General features: G+C 40.0%; 1 protein-coding gene across 8 annotated transcripts in view; it reads right to left on the bottom strand.

Annotated features, from left to right (window-relative positions):
- The window catches only part of GRIA3 (glutamate ionotropic receptor AMPA type subunit 3), a 282,153-nt gene that overhangs the window by 147,807 nt on the left and 116,067 nt on the right, over positions 1-18,279 (bottom strand). For all 8 annotated transcript variants that reach the window (XR_007409376.1, XM_025431120.3, XM_025431121.3 and 5 more), the window contains one exon: positions 1,453-1,640. Coding sequence is in view for 7 of the 8 variants with exons in the window: in XM_025431120.3 (XP_025286905.1) it covers positions 1,453-1,640 (188 nt within the window). In the remaining variant the exon portion in view is untranslated. The remainder of the gene's footprint in view (positions 1-1,452; positions 1,641-18,279) is intronic.

The following is an 18,279-nucleotide window of genomic DNA, read 5'->3' as shown; positions in this document are numbered from 1 at the left end:
CAGACTCCGGTGTAAGACCCTAAAAAACCCAGAAGATTTAACAGAATTTGAGATATTCGAGAAGCCAAAGTTCCTGACACAAAAGAAGGAAAACAAAGTGCAACAAGGAGGATGTTCCTGTGCTTTAGGCTATTAAGTAGGTCACCCACTAAAAGGCTATTTTGGTATAAAATTTTAGAGGGCATGTAGTACATACACCAGCATCACTGACCTGATTCTTCACTTTCAAGATCTAAGAAAATCAAAGGCTTTTTTTTTTTTTTTAAAGAAGGGAGGGGTGGATCATTTGGGCAGCTCAAGAGAATGTTAGTTGGGAAATCTGATTTAGTCAGGCTATGCTCTAGATTTCATGTGAGATGTGATTCACTAGAGGTGATGCCATCCTCAGGAAGGGGACGGCTTTGTGTCTCCACAATGCAGGGTCAGCGATTTCTCCCTTCCTTCCTTTCTTTCTTTCTCCCTCTCTCCCTTTCCCTCTCTTTCTCCTCTCTCCTCCTCTTCCCTTCCCTATTTTTTTTTTGCTTTCTCTTCTTATGGGGGGCATATCTGACAAATTGTTAATATTTAATTTGCTATAAAAGAGCTCTCCTAGGCAATGGCTGCTCACTATAATTTCAATCTCTGAAGCTGTTTTGGCCTTTAGGTACACTGGGATCGCATTAGAATGGAAATATTTCCCCTACAGTTTTGTTTATGGCAGCAGAGGCACTTTGTTATTAACTGGAAAATTGAGATTTCTAAGGAAAATAATAAACTTTCACCACATTTCAATTTGACTCTTTACTCCAAACAGAGTATCCATCTGGCTTAGGGTGAAACATTTCTTCTAATATTTTTTAGTCTTAGATTTAAATATCTGAGCTTAGTAATGAATACCTTTTGGCCCACTGAATTATATTTTTCCCCCACTTTAATTCCTTTTCAATTTGCTCACATTTTTAAAACCATAAACATTTTTTTCATATGCCATCTTACTTACAAAAGGGTCTAAGTTACATGTACACATTCTCTCTGTCTCTCTCTCTGGAACTGGTGGGATGTTTTTTGCCTTGACACTCTGCAACTACGCCCTGAAACAAAACCCTTCCCTTCTGCCCTGCCTAATCCCTTGTCTGTTTCCTACTGGGAGGAAGTTATGGAAAAGGAAGGGGATTACTTTGAAGCAGTCAGCGATCTATGAAAAGGAGGTGTAGAAGAGTGTGTTTATCTGATAGGTAGCATTAAATTGCAGAGACTTCCAGATTAATCACAGTATGCAATTTTCAACAGCTTACATTTTCTTTTCTTTTTTTTTTCTGCAGCCACTGAGGAGGAAAAAAGATTAGAGAGACTATCAAATACTGTTGGCCCATCTAGTCTATTGGCTAACTTAATTTATTAGCACATATGGGAGCTGCCTGTGGTTGATGATTTAACGTGTTGGCTGGGGGGTGGCATAAATCTCAAACATACCTGTTCCAAAATTGTGTTAATCCTTTCAACTTCACAGTCAATCAGGTATCGCTTTTCCTGCCTCCTGTCCATTTCTTCAATGATGCGCCGGAATTCTTGGACGTCCTTTATGTTTCCCACAGACCTGGCTGTCACTTGCCAGTTGTTTTGCACTGCTGCTTCCATAATCGCTTGGAGAATGGAAAATCCTGAAAGAAGGAAGAACAGCGATGATGTTTTTCTTTTTAAACTCTTCCTGTAGGTATTAAAGGTTCTGCTTATTTTTGATACAGTCCATTGGGTCCCTTTGAATCAATCTTATCCACTGTGGAAAGCAGGCTTACTCATGACCCCAGTCTTAACCATCCAGATAATCGGCAACACTATCTTGCTTTATTTTTTTAAATATTTTATTTATTTATTTATTTGGGTCAAGGGAGAGGGGCAGAAGCAGACTCCTCGCTGAGCAGAGCCCAATGCAGGTCTCTATCCCAGGATCCTGGGATCATGACCTGAGCTGAAGGCAGATGCTTAACCAACTGAGCCACTCAGCATCCTCCATCTTGCTTTAAGGAAAGATTCTACAACTTGTAGGCACCAGGTTGGTCATTTATCAGGACTACACTTAAGTAATCACAGCTGAATTATAGTACCTAACTGTTTTTTTTTTTATGATAGTCACACACACACAGAGAGAGAGAGAGAGAGAGAGAGAGAGAGAGAGGCAGAGACACAGGCAAGGGAGAAGCAGGCTCCATGTACCGGGAGCCCGACGTGGGATTCGATCCCGGGTCTCCAGGATTGCGCCCTGGGCCAAAGGCAGGCGCCAAACCGCTGTGCCACCCAGGGATCCTAACTGTTTTGATTGACATGCATTATCAAAACACCTATGGAATGAATGCCAAAGTTTTTTCCTTGTTTCTGGCCTCAATGTTTCCTGTTGCAGTTCATGTCTTTCATCTTCCACTAAACATTCTTCAGAACAAGACATAGCTTCAATAGAGATAGAACCTTATAACATGGCTGATTCTTACATGGATGTCACTATCCAACAAGATAAATTATGTTTCCTAAGAAAAATAACTAAGAAAGCCTGACACAAAATAACTAGGAAAACTTGAAAAAAGACAGCCTATAACAAAGATATCATGCTGGTGCTTTGATCCCAACATTATGAAAATGTTCAATCATGTTAAGTCTTCCTGAGTTTTTCCCCTTTCTTAATTAAATTTACCAGGGATCCTTCATTCCTTTTTAGTCAATTTACATCTGACAACTATTAACTACTAACACCCTATGCTGAATGGGAAAGACAATAAAGATGTGATGCTTGAGTTCTGGATAACCTTTTTGGAGGTAGGGTTTGAGAAGCTGGGAAGAACAGTGTATCTTAAAGTATGAGCCACAAAATAGCACAGCGTTTTTGTGTATTGGTCTTTTAGAGTACTTACATCTCTAATATTATATCTATATTTTTGCTTCTGGTAGGAATCCATAATCTGAGTATAATCTCATCAAGTACAGACATCATTTTATTGGGATATGGTCAAAAGCAGCTCTCTTCTTCCCATAAATTTGAATTGTTTTCCATTTATATTTAGGCAATAACAAATGGAGATGGGTAATGGGAGTGATTTGCAAAGCCAGAATGATCTGTGGCATGACCATTTGGTCACTGGAGCAATAGAGGATGGAGGAAAATCATGGTGCCCTTTGAACACATTCCAGGGCCCATCCTGTAGTGTAAGCAAGCTATGGTTGGGAATCTTCGTCATTGCACCATAGAAAATGGTATTGACATTTGGAGAGCACGCTTCAGGGAGATGGCAGCAGTGACTCAGCCGGTCATTATCACTCCTTTGTGTGCTGGGTGTATGCAGGAAGAAGATCACAAATGAGACCCAAGCACTTGGTAATTTCCAAATGAGCAATTTCAGCACAGGAGCTCAAAATTACAGATCAGAGTAAATTACCATTGCTTTAAATGTTAATTCTTACTCTTTTTAAACCAATCACGCATATTTATTTCTCAGATTTACATTTTCGTGTGGGTTTTCTGTGTTCTCTGTGCTTCAGTGGGAGTTGAGGGTACACGGTGGGGCCAAAGCATGGGATTAAGAAATAAACAGGAAGAAGGAGATTAAAGTATTTGAAAATCTTTCTTAAGCAGTGTACAATAAGGTCTCATTATTTTGAATCCTCCTAATTAAGAATTTATGAAATTCAGCAAGGCCTAGATTGGATTTTACTTCTATACTATCTATGAAGAAAGTATTGGCTGAATAATAATGGAAAGGAAATGACATCAGGGAGTCTCTGATATGTTTAAACTTTTTAAAAGACCCTTTAGCAAAAGACAAGTATTTTTGTGTATTGAGTCAAAAATCTACATTCTTATCATTTCTATTTGCTAGTCCTATTCCACCACTTAGGGTGACCCAGACAAGTTTAATCCCTTTACCATGTGACAGTCCATATTTTTTAATGACAGGTAACATATCTCCTCTTATTTTTCTTTTCTTCAGACTAAAGATGTCCCAATCCTACAACAGTTACTTTTATGACATAGTGATAGTTTCCCATACTGTTCTGTATCTCCCTTATGGATATTTTATCAATGTTTTATTGACCCAGATAGATCAGATGTGATCTGACTGGTATGGATGACAATGGGATTATTGCCTCCTTTGATATGGGCTATTATTTTGGCAGCCTAGGATTGCTAATATTTTTAAATCGCCACGTTATTTTGTTAACTGACACCAAGCTTGGATTCGACTAAAGCATGTTGGTTCTCTCCATAAAAACTTTGCTACATAAGGACTCACCATCCATGTATCAATATTCATTCCATTCTAACCTGCTTTTGTCTCCCTTTCTTTAATCCCTCACCTCATACCAGTCTGTACCTCTCCTGTATTTTTACATTCGCTCAAACCTGGAAGATGGTTTTGCACATTTATCCAGTACTCTCATTGTTACCTGCTCAAGGCAACTATATCTGCATGTCTCTTTCTGCTACATATAGACCTTTGTGGATACTCTCCTCCCTCCTGAAGCTTCCATAACTGACTTGTCATTCATTTCTCTAGAGATGAGTAGACTTAAATGCAAGGGAAGTCAGTTACAAGCAGTAAAGTAGCACTGTATGACAGGTGTTCAAAAAATCCAAATAAAACTTGTTAAAAAGTTTTAATCCAGACACTTGGAATGCTATGCTGCTGTTAAAAAGATGGCCCAATCTCTATATGATAAAAGAAAGGACTTCTGCAATGTATTTTTATGTAGAAAAAAGCTGCAACTAGCACTTATACTATGTAATTTTATTTTTGTAAATAAAAACCTCACAAAGAATGTAAAGGAATTGGCAGTAGTTATCTCTGAGGTATAGGATTACCAAGAACATCCATTGCACCACAACTTATTTATGTAATGTTTGACTATTTTACAAGAAGCAGGTATTATTTTCTGTAAGTACAAAAACAATAAAGATTAAAAAATATGACTTATGCTGTCCTCTCAGAGCATAAGCTCTTCAAAGACACAGATGACAGATGAGTGCAGCTCTGCATGCTGCCTACTGCCACAAATAAGAGGCCTTTTAACAAACACTGATTTTATAGATCTCTTTATACTTTTGTTCTTTGAATCATGTGAATGTCTTACCTACTCAAAAATTAAATAGAGAAATCCACTGACTTTTTAATGAGCTGGAGTCTGGGGCCTCCTGGGCTATGAGCCTTGCTCATATTTTCTAAGCAAGTCAGAACGGTGGCTTCATCCTGCAGTATCTTTTACCAAGCAGAATTTCCCTGGGTCTGCCTGAACGTGTGGCTGTGTACTTGAGAGCCCTGGGGGCAATGATCACTTCAATTTAGTACATATCCATGAGTAATCCCCTCCAAAAGGTTTTATTTGTTTTTGTACCTAATTTATTATAGTTTGACTGTTGCCTGTTGCAGCTTCCCAAAGAGAGTAAATATGACTTGAGGGTGAAAAAAAAAAAAAAAAAGAAAAGTTTGTCACTGGAGGCAGAGCAAAAGCAGGCGTTGGTGCTTGTAGGAGGTGAGGTACTTAACAAAGCCTTGGCTTTGTAAAAATAAGCCTGCTGTTTTAGCAGCTTCAGAATTGTCCTCCACTCTGTGTGAGCTTTAGCATGCCCAACTTTGCAATACTGAAAGCTACTTTGTTTGAGCAGCAAATTCTCTCATCTTGATTCCAGACCACTGTTGCTGTTCACCTTCTTTTCTTCCTCATTTTAAAGACTGGGAGTTACCACATAGGTAACTGGGTGAACGCTGGATTGTCATCTGCATTCAACCCAGATAATGTAGAAGCACGACAGTATAGGGATGGCGAGGTGACCATGGATGAGGAACTGGGCCCCAGCTATGACCAATCCAATCCTACTGGACTGGTCTTTGGGGTACTCTTGCTAAACAAGGAAGCCATTGTGGGAAAAGCTAGTGTGGGATGCTGTGCTATACTATTAGATGTCCTTTTAGCACCAAAGGGCTTTTTCCTTCAGCTTCCGGGAAGGTTGTTGGCTGAAGAAAGCTGCCTAGCTTCAAGTAATGCTCCCTTCCCAGAGCAGCCTGCATCCAGTGACTGCTTATTACAGGGTACAAAGGCACAACCCCTTTACCCCAGAAGGGGTAACTCTAAAGGGCCATCCCAACCTCAGAGCTCCCTGATGGGTAGGCAGAGACCTTGTTAAGACAGCACCACAGCCCAGCTCCTCCTTCTTTCTGCCCAAACCCGCTCCTTCTTTTTCTCCCATGAGTGTTGGTAGTGAAGATACTCCCCAGTAAACTTTAGCATGCTGATCTCTATCTCAGAAGCTGCTCCCAGAGAATTCAATCTGCGACTGTTGGGTTGACCTCATGACAGGGATGACAGCAGATACAAAAATATCTCAAATCTACAATTGTCAAAATAATTTTCACAGGGGGAGAGAAGGTCAGGATTTCGTTCACTATACAAATGAAATGAAAAACTGCTCCATGCTGAACAAATTTAGTATTTGATCTAAAAACAGAATGATAAATTTGCCCATCTTCTGTCCCATTCTCTCAGCATTCTGTCCTTTTCCAGGTGCCAGTGTAAGAATGGCTCATGGCTTAATGTGTTACCCCCTCCAGCTAACACAGTTGCATCTTGGCAGTGTCCTTCACACAAGCCAGTTTGGAAGGAAAGGAAAAGGAATGTTGAGCATTGTTTTAGGGTCTGCCAATCTCATGAGGTCTTTCACATGTTGGCTCTGAAAGTTGGTGATGCATTTAACAAATGAACAGCTGGTGGCTGGTGGGTATCTCAGAGGCCAGTGGAGTGTGGGGTCACTGTCCATCTTGCCTATGTTACTCAACCGAATTCAGCTGAAGGAAGCATTACTTTATTTTTCTGCATTTTTACTTACTTCTGTGGCTCTTGACTCTGGCTGCACATTATAAACACCTTGGAAGTTTTTAAAAATGGATGTCCCAGCCTCACCCTGGATGTGGGCTTTATTTTATTTTAAATTCCTTGGGTGATTCTCACGTACAACCAGGGTTGAGAACTGTTGACCTATTCTAATGGCTACCTAATACAAGGAGGTATGGGGAAGAAGGCTTGTTTGTTTGTTTCTTTCTTTTTAAGATTTTATTCATTTATTTGAGAGAGAGAGAAGGAGAGAGAGATAAAGAGAGCAAGAGGGCAGAGGGAGAGGGACAAGTAGACTCCTTGATGAGTGAGGAGCCCAATGTAGGGCTTAATCTCAGGAGCATAAGATCATGACCTGAGCTGAAATCAAGAGTTGGACACTTAACTGATGGAGCTACGGAAATAGGTTTCTTTCCTTCATGACTGGTGGAAAGGTTCTGGGTAAGAAAAGCATGATCCAAGAAGGGACCTATAACCTCCAGAAATAAGCAAAAGAGGTACAAAGGCAAGAAAAGAAGGCTCAGGCCAGGGTTATGAATCACTTCTTCCTGTGGTAGATAAGGAATCTGGGAACAATGAATATGTAGGAAGCAGACCCTAATGTATTCAAAACACTTTACAAATGTTTTTCCTCTTCTGAGATAGCATCTTTTTTTTTCTTTCTAAGTATAAAATTAATACATGCTCATTTTGGACATCTGAAAAGACACAGAAAGAATAAAAAAAAATAAAATACAAGTATAGGTGACTCTGCTTCTCAAGGATAACCACTATTACCATTTGATATATTCTTCCATTTTATTTTATATAAATATATTGTGTTCTCCTTTTTTTTCAGTAAAATGAATTGTACTATTTGTGTCCTATCTTTAAAAAGCTAACATTATATCTTGAGCACTGTTTTATGTTATTAAATGTTTTCAAACATGATTTTAATGGCTATATAGTATTCCAGCCCTTAAACATATTTATTTAGCCATTTCCCAATATGAAAATTTCAATTGTTCCTAATCTCTCCCTGTTATGAATAATGCTGGGATAACAACATTCATATAGCATCTCTAATTATTTCCATAGGAAATTATAATTATAATTTCCATATTCATACATATTGCCAAATTGCCCTCCAGAAAGGTTGTATCACTTTATGTCCCCATCAGCAGGTTACAAGAGTACTTGTCTCTCTGCCCCTTTGCTAGCATTGACTAATACATGTGCTCATTTGATAGGTGGATATAAAAAGATTCCCTTTCTTGTTAGCATTTCTTTGATTGTTAGTACTAAGCTAATGATTTTAAGAAATTTTTTGGAAGCCTGGGTGGCTCAGTGGTTGAGCGTCTGCCTTCGGCTCAGGGCTTGATCCTGGAGTCTCAGGATTGAGTCCCACATCAGGCTCCCTGCATAGAGCCTGCCTCTCCCTCTGCCTATGTCTCTGCCTCTCTCTCTCTCTCTATCTCTGTGTGTCTCATGAACAAATAAGGTCTTTAAAAAAACTTTTAAAAAAGAATATAAATTGTGTCCATGTTTATTCTTTATTTTGATAATTTCCTCTTTATTTCCATTGTTCAGATTTCTACTGTGATATTAATGGTGTTCTTTTAAAATTATTTTTATTTTTTCTAAAAAATATTTTTATCCTTATTCTTATTTTAAGTAGGCTTTATGCTCAACATATGGCTTGAACTCACAACCCCGAGATCAAGAGTTGCATGCTCTACTGACTGAGCCAGCCAGGCACCCTGATGGCTTTCTTATTGATTCATAAGAGTCCTAATATATTAAAGATATTAAGTGTCTGTAATATATATCACATATATTTTAATTCAGTTTATTTGACGTTTAATGTTGTCTGTGACATATTTTAATCAACAGAAGTTTAACATTTTATGAAATTAATATCCTTGTTCATCAAAAAATTATATGAGATGGAAGGAAGCAAATGAAAATTTCTCTTCTGCTCTTTTTTTTTTAAAGACTTTATTTATTCATGAGAGACACAGAGAGAGAGGCAGAGATGCAGGCAGAGGGAGAAGCAGGCTCCATGCAGGGAGCCGATGTGGGACTCCATCCCGGGACCCCGGGATCACGACCTGAGCCAAAGGCAGATGCTCAACTACTGAGCCATCTAGGTGTCCCTCTTCTTCTCTTACTCTAGTGCTCACCTGAGCTTTAAACCCAAAACTTATGTGAACCACTCTCTTCATTTCGTACAACTTCTTTGGTCTTCATGGAATATCAGATTTTTCTTGTATATGGTGGCAAAGTAAGTGAATGGGAGAACTACATATGGAATATGAAGTTGGTTTCTGAGATACAAGTGAAGAGCAGAAAAACAGAGAAAAGAGAGAGATGAGAAGCCCAATTCAGCTATTTTGAATTATATTTTGTCATATCTAAGTAACCTGATACTCAAAATTCTGAACTCAAGCCCAAATACTTCAGGGTATGTTTATTCATATTACAAATGTACTTTTCTTTTTTAAAAGACATTTAATTATTTATTTTAGAGAGAGAGGGAGAGAAAGCATGAGTAGGGGTAGGGGCGAGGGGAGAGTGAGAGGGAGGAGTAGAAGAGAGAGAATCCTCAAGCAGGCTCCTCACTGTATGAAGAGCAGGAGGGGGGGGGGGGCTCTATCTCATGACCCTGAGATCATGACCTGAGCTGAAATCAAGAGTCAGATGCTTAACTGACTGAGCCACTCAGGTGCACCCCACAAATGTACTTTTCTTTAAAGAGAATTCATGGAAAGATTCCTATAGAACATCTGAATCCACATTTTGTCATTTTGTTTTTGTTTGTTTTTGTTTGAACTTGATTTAAACACATTTGGTTTTCACCAAAATCGATATAGCGATTGTCTACATTTGAGATGCTAATGCAGAATCTCTTCTGTGTATGAGGAGCTCAAGATGGAAAGATCAAGAACCCCTCTGTGTTTGCATATGGATGCCGGTCTGTGGATTTTGTGGAACAGGATAAAAACAAATATTCACCCACGCCCGGCCCAATTTACCCTTAGTGAATTAAGATTTCCCTGAGGTCTTTCTTCCTCATAATTGTGTTTGGTTAAGTTTCCCTTTAATTAAGAGCTGACCCTTTGCAAATCTTGTCTTCCTTGCAGCTGCATTATTAGGATGGGACCTTAGCTAATTTGGGAGTCAGTGAATAGAAGGTGTCCCCCCAACCCTGTGTCCCAGTTCTATGTCCTTTTCCTCTTTCCCAGTGCAAATCCTCCCTCCACATCAACCCCTTTACTCATACTAGACTGCCCATGACAGATTAAAGCTTAATTGTGACCCCTTCCATGAAGGATTTATGTTTTAAGTTAGAATCAAAGCCTGAAAGTAAAGAGGCAAACTCTAATGGAGAAATGGACATAGTAAGCGTGAGGTATTGTTTGGCAGCCTGAGGTATTTCTGATACTCAAATATCCCACTCGAAGCGGCAACTACTGACTGACTACTTGTCGAGTTTAAAGTTGGTTCTGAAACTGGCAGTGCATGTAATCCTGCTTTTTCATTTTTCTTTTTCATCCTATTCTTCATTATGCACTTTGTCCCCTGCTGGTGAATTACAAAGCTCTATTCTCATCATAAGCTGAGAAGGCATGATGATCAAATAGATACATCAGTGTTGTTGAGTGAAAGTAAACTTGGTTTGCATCGTCAGCTGAGAGGAAATTTAGAAGACCATCTGGAGTAGATTTGTTTAACATCCAGAAAAAAAGCCTTCTGATCCTCAACCACACAAGGTCTGATATAAAAAATAATAATAAAGAAACCAAAGCAAAAATTAAAAAATGGGATTACATCAAACTAAAAAGCTTCTGCACAGTGAAAGAAACCACCATCAAAATGAAAAGGCAACTTACTGAATGCGAGAAGATTTTTGCAAATCGTATATCCAATAAGGGATTAATATCCAAAATATATAAAGAACTCATACAACTTATCACTGATAAAATGAAACAATCTGATTAAAAAATGAGCAGAGAATCTGAATAGACATTTTTTCAAAGAATACAGATGGACAACAGGCACATGAAAAGATGTTCAGCATCAAATTTTTAGGGAAATGCAAATTGAAACCACAATAAGATATCACTTCAACTGGTTAGAAGGTTAGAATAGCTATTATCAAAGACAAAGGGCACCTGGGTGGCTCAGTTGGTTAAGCGTCTAACTCTTGATTTCAGTTTAGGTGGCGATCTCAGAGTTGTGAGATCAGACCCTGAGTTGGGCTCTGTGGTGGGCATGGAGTCTGCTTCAGAATTCTCTCCCTCTCTCTCTCTGCCCATCCCTCTGCTCAAGTTTCTCTCTTTAATTCTCTCTCTCTCTCTTTCTCCCTCAAATAAATAAATGAAATCTTAAAAAAAAAAAGACACAAGCAACAAGTGTTGGAGAGGATGTAGAGGAAAAGGAACCCTTATACACTGTTGGTGGGAATGTAAATTGGTTCAGCCACTGTGAAAAACAGAATGAAAATTCCTCAAAAAATTAAAAATAGAAATACCATATGATCCAGTAATTCCACTTCTGGGTATTTATCTGAAAAACAGAAAAAGCCTGATTCAAAAAGATACATGCACCCCTATGTTCACTGCAACATTATGTATGACAGCCAAGACATGGAAACAACCTAAATGTCCATTAATGGATGAATGGATTAAAAAGATATGGTATAGGGGTGCCTGGGTGGCTCAGTTAAGCGTCTGCCTTCAGCTCGGGGTCCTGGAATCGAGCTCCAAGTTGGGCTCACTGCTCAGCAGGGAGTCTGCTTCTCCCTCACCCCTGCCCCTCCCCTCTGTTCATACTCTCTCTCCCAGATAAATAAAATCTTTTTAAAAAAGATATGGTAGGGATCCCTGGGTGGCGCAGCGGTTTGGCGCCTGCCTTTGGCCCAGGGCGCGATCTTGGAGACCCGGGATTGAATCCCACATCGGGCTCCCGGTGCATGGAGCCTGCTTCTCCCTCTGCCTGTGTCTCTGCCTCTCTCTCTCTCTCTGTGACTATCATAAAAAAAAAAAGATATGGTATATATGTGCACATATGTAAATATGTATCTATATATATCCATATATATGTATTCCATCATATATTCATATATATGATACAGTATTACTCAACTATAAAAAAGAATGAAATCTTGTCACTGAAACAACATGGATGGACCTCGAAGGTCTTATGCTAAGTGTAAGAAGTCAGATTGAGAAAGATACTAATATATGGAATCTTTAAAAAAAAAAGTGAAGCAAGTGAACAAACAAAACAAAAACAATTTCACAGACACAGAGAATGGATTGGTGGTTACCAGAGGGGAAGTGGGGGTGGAGCATGGACAAAAAAGAGCAAAAGGGGTCAGTTGTATGGTGATGGATGGTAACTAGACTTTTAGTTGTGATCACTTTGTAGTGCACAGAGATACTGATGTTGTATATCTGAAACTTACATAATGCTATATTCCAGTTTTACCTCAATTAAAAAAAAGAACTAAAAAAAATAGAAGGCAACTGCAATTTGGATTAAAGGGGATGGATACTACAATGCTTGAGCACAATTACTTCATGTTTCTGTTTGGTATCTAGGTAATTGTCCTGGGATACACTGCCTGCAATGCAAACTCACAGAGGGTCCAAGTCATCTCAAAGCTGTTCTGGGGACTGCTCTGCACTTAAAAGATGTCATGTGATGATTGATTGTGCCCATTGATAGGTTTCTTATTTAACATTTCCTCACTTGGCTTTTAATCTTGAAATCAGTAATTTCCAGTACTCGTGTGACAATCTCTTAGCAAAGCAAGTGGTGAGTGGCCTGGGTGTTAGCAGGTACTTTATGGGCAGCTAGGGGAGAGCTGACTATAGGTGTCAACCAAATAATGCACTTGCCACCTCTGATTGTGTGGTGGTGGAAACGCTTTACACATGATTGAAAGGGGGCCCCACTTACAGGTTGAGGGAAGAAGTGCTGCCAATCAGCCACAGTTTATTTTCTCCCCAAGTTATTCCAAATAGAACCTAGTGGCCACAATTAAGATAACCCCTTACTCTGCCATCCCTTCTTTGGCAGGGGAGGAACTTTGAGTGGGTTCCCAGAAGTGGGTGTATTTTGTATTAAGCATCCACATCCTGGGCTTCCCTTTGGACACAGTAGTTTATAGTTTACACTGTGGCCTGTGCTTATGGAGAAATAAGGTAGATTGACCGAGGTGGGACTTAAGCTCAGAAAATATGTGCCTGCATTCTATTAAGAAAAAGATTTCTTATCAGGACAGTGACTTCTCTGAAAACATTTTTGACATTCTTAATTTTAAGAATGCAAGGTTATGGCAAATCTCTTAACATTCCCGAGTTTTGGGGGTGAGGCATGGGTGCTGGCTACCAGCAATAAAGAGAGGAGGTGGAAAGTCAAGGCAAATTTATGTCAAGATGAAAGGAGTTTGGATGTGATTGGAAAGGACTGTCACTTATTCTGCCTGGAAGTGCAGAAATTTCTTGATCCTGATACTATTGGAAGGCTGTCAAAGGTAATATTAAGGGCAAGCTTTTGCCTAGAGGATACAGAGGGGCTAAAGATACAGTCCTAAAGACAGCAGAGAGCATACTTCTCCCTTGAGGAAAGAAAGTTCCCTTTGACTTAATCCTGTGGTCTCAAAACTGCTTGGGAAACACCCAAAGTGGAATGTGCAGAATTTACAAGGTAAAGTAAGGATTTGCATGTGCCCTCTCAGACAAAAAAAAAAAAAAAAAAAAAAAAGAAACACATACATAAAAACATCGCTAAGATCAACTCATTTTTGATTAGTTGTTTTCTTTCAGCTGAGTTTTTCCAATGGGGATACAACAGTGGATTTAACAGTATGGGTGAGGCTAGTATTTCATCTTGCGCAGGCCTTGGGCTTCCGGAACAGTGGCTGAATCTTGCCTGAACTGTAGAGAAGTTAGGTTGTCTGAGATGGCCAGGATTCTCCTAAGTCTCTTAGCATTCTCAAATATGAGTCAGAATTTAGTGATGGTCCCAATCTCTTCATTGTATAAATGAGAAACTGAAGTCCAGAGGGAGAAAATGATTTATTCAACTTGACCATGACTGCAACCCATTTCTTGTTTTAACTTTCAATATTAATGTGAAATGATGTTTCTACTGTGTTTTCTGGATAAAAATTCATTCTGGGGCAGCCCCGGTGGTCAGCAGTTTAGCGCCGCCTTCAGTCCAGGGGGTGATCCTGGAGACCCAGGATTGAGTCCCATATCCGGCTCCCTGCATGGAGCCTGCTACTCCCTCTGCCTGTGTCTCTGCCTCTCTCTCTCGCTCTGTGTCTCTCATGAATAAATAAATAAAATTTTTTAAAAAATTCATTTTGGTATTGAGTGAAAGTTAAAATCCAGCAGGAAAATCATTGTGGGTATTCCCTGTAACTTTGCCTGTAAGACTTCAGTGACTTCCTTAAGGGCTGCACTCCAGGAGTTTGTGTATTGGAGCATCTCTTCCTCCTCAAATCTAGCCGAGACTTCCCTTTGGTTCTGGGGCCCATTCTAATCTACACGGGCTTTGAAACTCGTGGCTTAATTAATCTTGCCTAATCACACAGTTCTCAGGCAAGGCCCAGCCTTCTATAGCATCTTTGATCTCTAATGACTTACTCTGGCTGCCCTCCATACCTAGAAAAGCCTCACTCCCCCCATAAGCCACTCATCTGTTAAAACTCAGTTCCAGACATATCTCATCAAACAGATCACCTAGCTGAGATGGTGGGGAAATGAAGGTTCCAAGCTCTCACATCCATCCTCTATTAGTCTGAGAATTTTAGACTACAGAGGGTGACCACTATCTTTCAAGGGTTATGGGTGAATGCCACCTTTAAGTCATTGCTGGAACGGTAGATTTCTTTCAGATTATCATGTGTAAATTTTTTACTCTCATTCCTCAGATTTTATAGACTTTATTTATTTATTTGAAAGAGAGAGGAAGAGAGAGAGAGCACAAGTGGGGGGAGCAGAGGGGGAAGGAGAAGGAGGAGGAAAGAATCTCAAACATACTCCATGCTGAGCACAGAGCCCGATGTGGGGCTTGACAACCCTGAGATCATGACCTGAGCCAAAACCAAGAGTCGGACTCTTAATGGGCTGAGCCAGGCAGGTGTCCCTCATTCTTCAGTTTTTAAATTGAACTGCTTTTACTTGTCCTGTCAAGTCTGGGATAGGAATATAAATTCACGTTTCTCGAATGCCTAATTTGGGCTCAGCACTGTGCTAAGCCCTTGTACACACTATTACATCTAATCCTTCCAACAATCCTAGGCATATGTAGTTATCCCCAATGAACAGATGAGGAGATTGAGCCTCAGAGAGGTAGGTGCTTATAAATAAATGCACATAACTAGTAAATTTTGGAGATGGGATCCATATCCAGGTTGGGCTTCTAAACTCATGCTCTCCTTTCTCCTCATCAGTGGCTGAAATTACTCCAACATGTGCAGTTGTTCAGGAACTATGGAGTCATACATTTTTCTATGTATTTCTACACGACAAGGAGGGCTTTAGAACAAGGGAGAAGAAATGTCTGGGAAATATCAGAAAGGGAGACAGAACATAAAGACTCCTAACTCTGGGAAACGAACTAGGGGTGGTGGAAGGGGAGGAGGGAAGGGGGTGGGGGTGAATGGGTGACGGGCACTGAGGGGGGCACTTGATGGGTTGAGCACTAGGTGTTATTCTGTATGTTGGTAAATTGAACACCAATAAAAAATAAATTTATTTTAAAAAAAGGAAAAGAAAGAAAGAGAAAAGAAAAAGAAAAAACAAAAGAACACATTGTTGTATAACTACCTGGAGACACCCCGGGATTTTTCAGGCCCACTAGGATGCATGCTGTGCAATCAACCATAGGTGAATGCTTAACAGGAACACAGTCAGAGTCGTCTGGATAATGGCATATCGCTCATCAGTTAATCACCACCTTTGGAGTTGAGCTGCAGTTACTAGACTGGGTGGTTTTTATCATTGCTTGTGCCTGTATTTATTTCTCACACTGTCTCAGATGCCCCCTGCCTCCAAAGCAGCTGTTTTTTTCTGACTTCCCTATTTCTGTCAAATTTCCTAGTTATCAAATCTGAGCATTATCTGTGACTTTTCCATTGCCCTAAGCAAACATGAAGTGAAATTAATTCATCCTTTCTGTGTCTTCACCATTCTTTATATTCCCATGACTACCAGCTATCTTGAAATTATTACTGGTATTTGCTTGGGCTGCTGCAAACTGTCCTTCCCCTTCTGTCCAAACTGCTCACGAAGACCAGCTTTAACATTCTCATTCTTTTGATTACATAATAGCTATGCTCATTCTCAAAAAACCTTCAAAAGTTTTTCTTTGCCTCTGGGATAAAGTTCAGAGGAAGTATTATAAATGTTTCCATTTGCTTGCAATCCAGGATTTACCTTCTAAGAAAGTCTTGAGAGGCTCTTTAAACTGGGTGAGATTGTGGTTGTTCCTTTCCCATTCTGGGACTCAGTTTCTTCAATATTCTATTTTGAGGGGTCCCTTAAGGACTATATACATAAGTACTGTCAGAGTTTGGAGAGGGTAGATCAAGAACATTCTATTCTGCTAATAGACAGGGGGGCTAGGACTTAGAGAAAAGGAAAGATAATCTGAAAGAGGACAGTGAGAAAACATTTTTATAAAAATTTCTGTTCACTTATCCTCATTGTTCCTATCTAGTGTTTCACTTGGGAATGGACACTTTTGCTCATGCTGAGTGTGAAGTTAAGAGGTACAAACAAAGCTAGCCCTACCATTAGGCCCAGCCTCTTTTGCCACCCATGGCACAGATTACCAAGAAGGTTGGCTGGCCAAGATAGAGGGAAAAGTAGAAACCCATTGGATGAGAAGGAGGGTAATTGGCCCTAGCAGCCATCAAAGTCATGGCCTGGGCTTCATTTAGCCAGGGGATCCACCTAACTGAGTTAATGAGTTGCAAATGACAAACAACCATATGGCTATTGCTGAATTTAGGAGTGCTTCAGCAAACTAGAATCTGGAAGGTTTACAGAGGGAGAACCCTGAATCACTTACAGTTAAGATGCTGACTCTAGTGATGGACTGCTGGGAACAGGCACTGGCAAGGAATTTATTTGAATAAAATGAATCTAATTAAGAACCATGTAGCTAGTCATCATAATGATTGGGTTAGTGGAGGGACTAGTCAACCATGCCCAAAAAGCTTCTGTGCTCATTGAGGCAAAGTGCTCAGTGACAGAACTTAACAAAATGGCTAAGTGAGTTCCTCTTGGCTGGAAATTTGATCCCATTGGCCAGTGTGGTAGGTCTATGTATCATTTTGAAGGAGATGTGGAGTTGTAGGGTTCTATGCAGATTAAAGTATTATTCAGCCCTCCATGAGAGTTAAACAACTGGCATAGAAGAGCAGGGACAGTGGGCAAGAGGAAAACAGTTAATGATGAATATTTCTTTGGCTTGGAGATCCTACTGGAGCTAGCAATGGGCCAGTCCAGCAAGACTTGCTCCCACACAGCTACTGGAGAGTGTAGGTATGGGACCATTCTGGATCTTCAAGTAGGCCTACTTTTAAAGCCATCTTAAATTTGCCAATGTGTTTTAAAATATTGCTTGATAACCTCCTTAGGCCATAAAACATGTTTATATTTTGGCTTAAAACCACATAATCATAATGCTCTGGAATCTTCTTAGGGGAATCTTCCCATCTGCAGTGTTTAGCTCTGCAAATATCAATGTAATAGAGCATCCCCTAAGCCAAATACAATGTTCTTTAAGATTTATTTTGAATAAAGAACACAATCAGCAGCAAAGCTAAAGAGAAAAGGATTCAGGAATTAGTTTAGGAGAGAAACAAGACAGAGCATTTTCCAGCAAATTTATGTTTTAACAACTCCAGGAGTTATACACCTTGCACTTCAGACAAGAAATGGGCTTGCTCTGTCCAGCCCAGTATTGATGCACTAATGACATCTGGGGCCTCCTCAAGGGGTACATTGCTCTCCACTGAGGAGCTAAATAGTACAAAAGGCATATTTCCTATAAACTCAAAGCTGTGGCAACTGCCCAGCTTAGCTGGCCTCACTTGGATAGAAGATTGTTTTTTTCAGCATGAAATAAATGGATTGTGCCTTGGATGATGTAGCTGCTTCCGTTGTCTTAACCACTGATGCAGATCACAGCATGAGTGATGTGGCAGCAGCAGCCATCCAGATCCACTGTGAAAGGAGACGCGATAAATGGTGTGGCTGGACCCAAAATGAGTTTGGCCTGCATGATTTGCTTCAGGAAGCTGGGCAGGTGCCCAGGAAGGCTTATTCAAGTAACCCAGGTCTATGCCAAGGTCCACATTTGCCACACCCTCTGCCCAGCTCTGGTTACACTAGAGGATTATTTTAGCCTCAGTATTAAAGG

This window comes from Canis lupus, chromosome X (genome assembly GCF_003254725.2).
Source record: "Canis lupus dingo isolate Sandy chromosome X, ASM325472v2, whole genome shotgun sequence".
Lineage (NCBI taxonomy): Eukaryota > Metazoa > Chordata > Mammalia > Carnivora > Canidae > Canis > Canis lupus.
The sequence above is the reverse complement of the archived record's forward strand: the minus strand, read 5'-3'. Positions and strand labels throughout refer to the sequence as shown.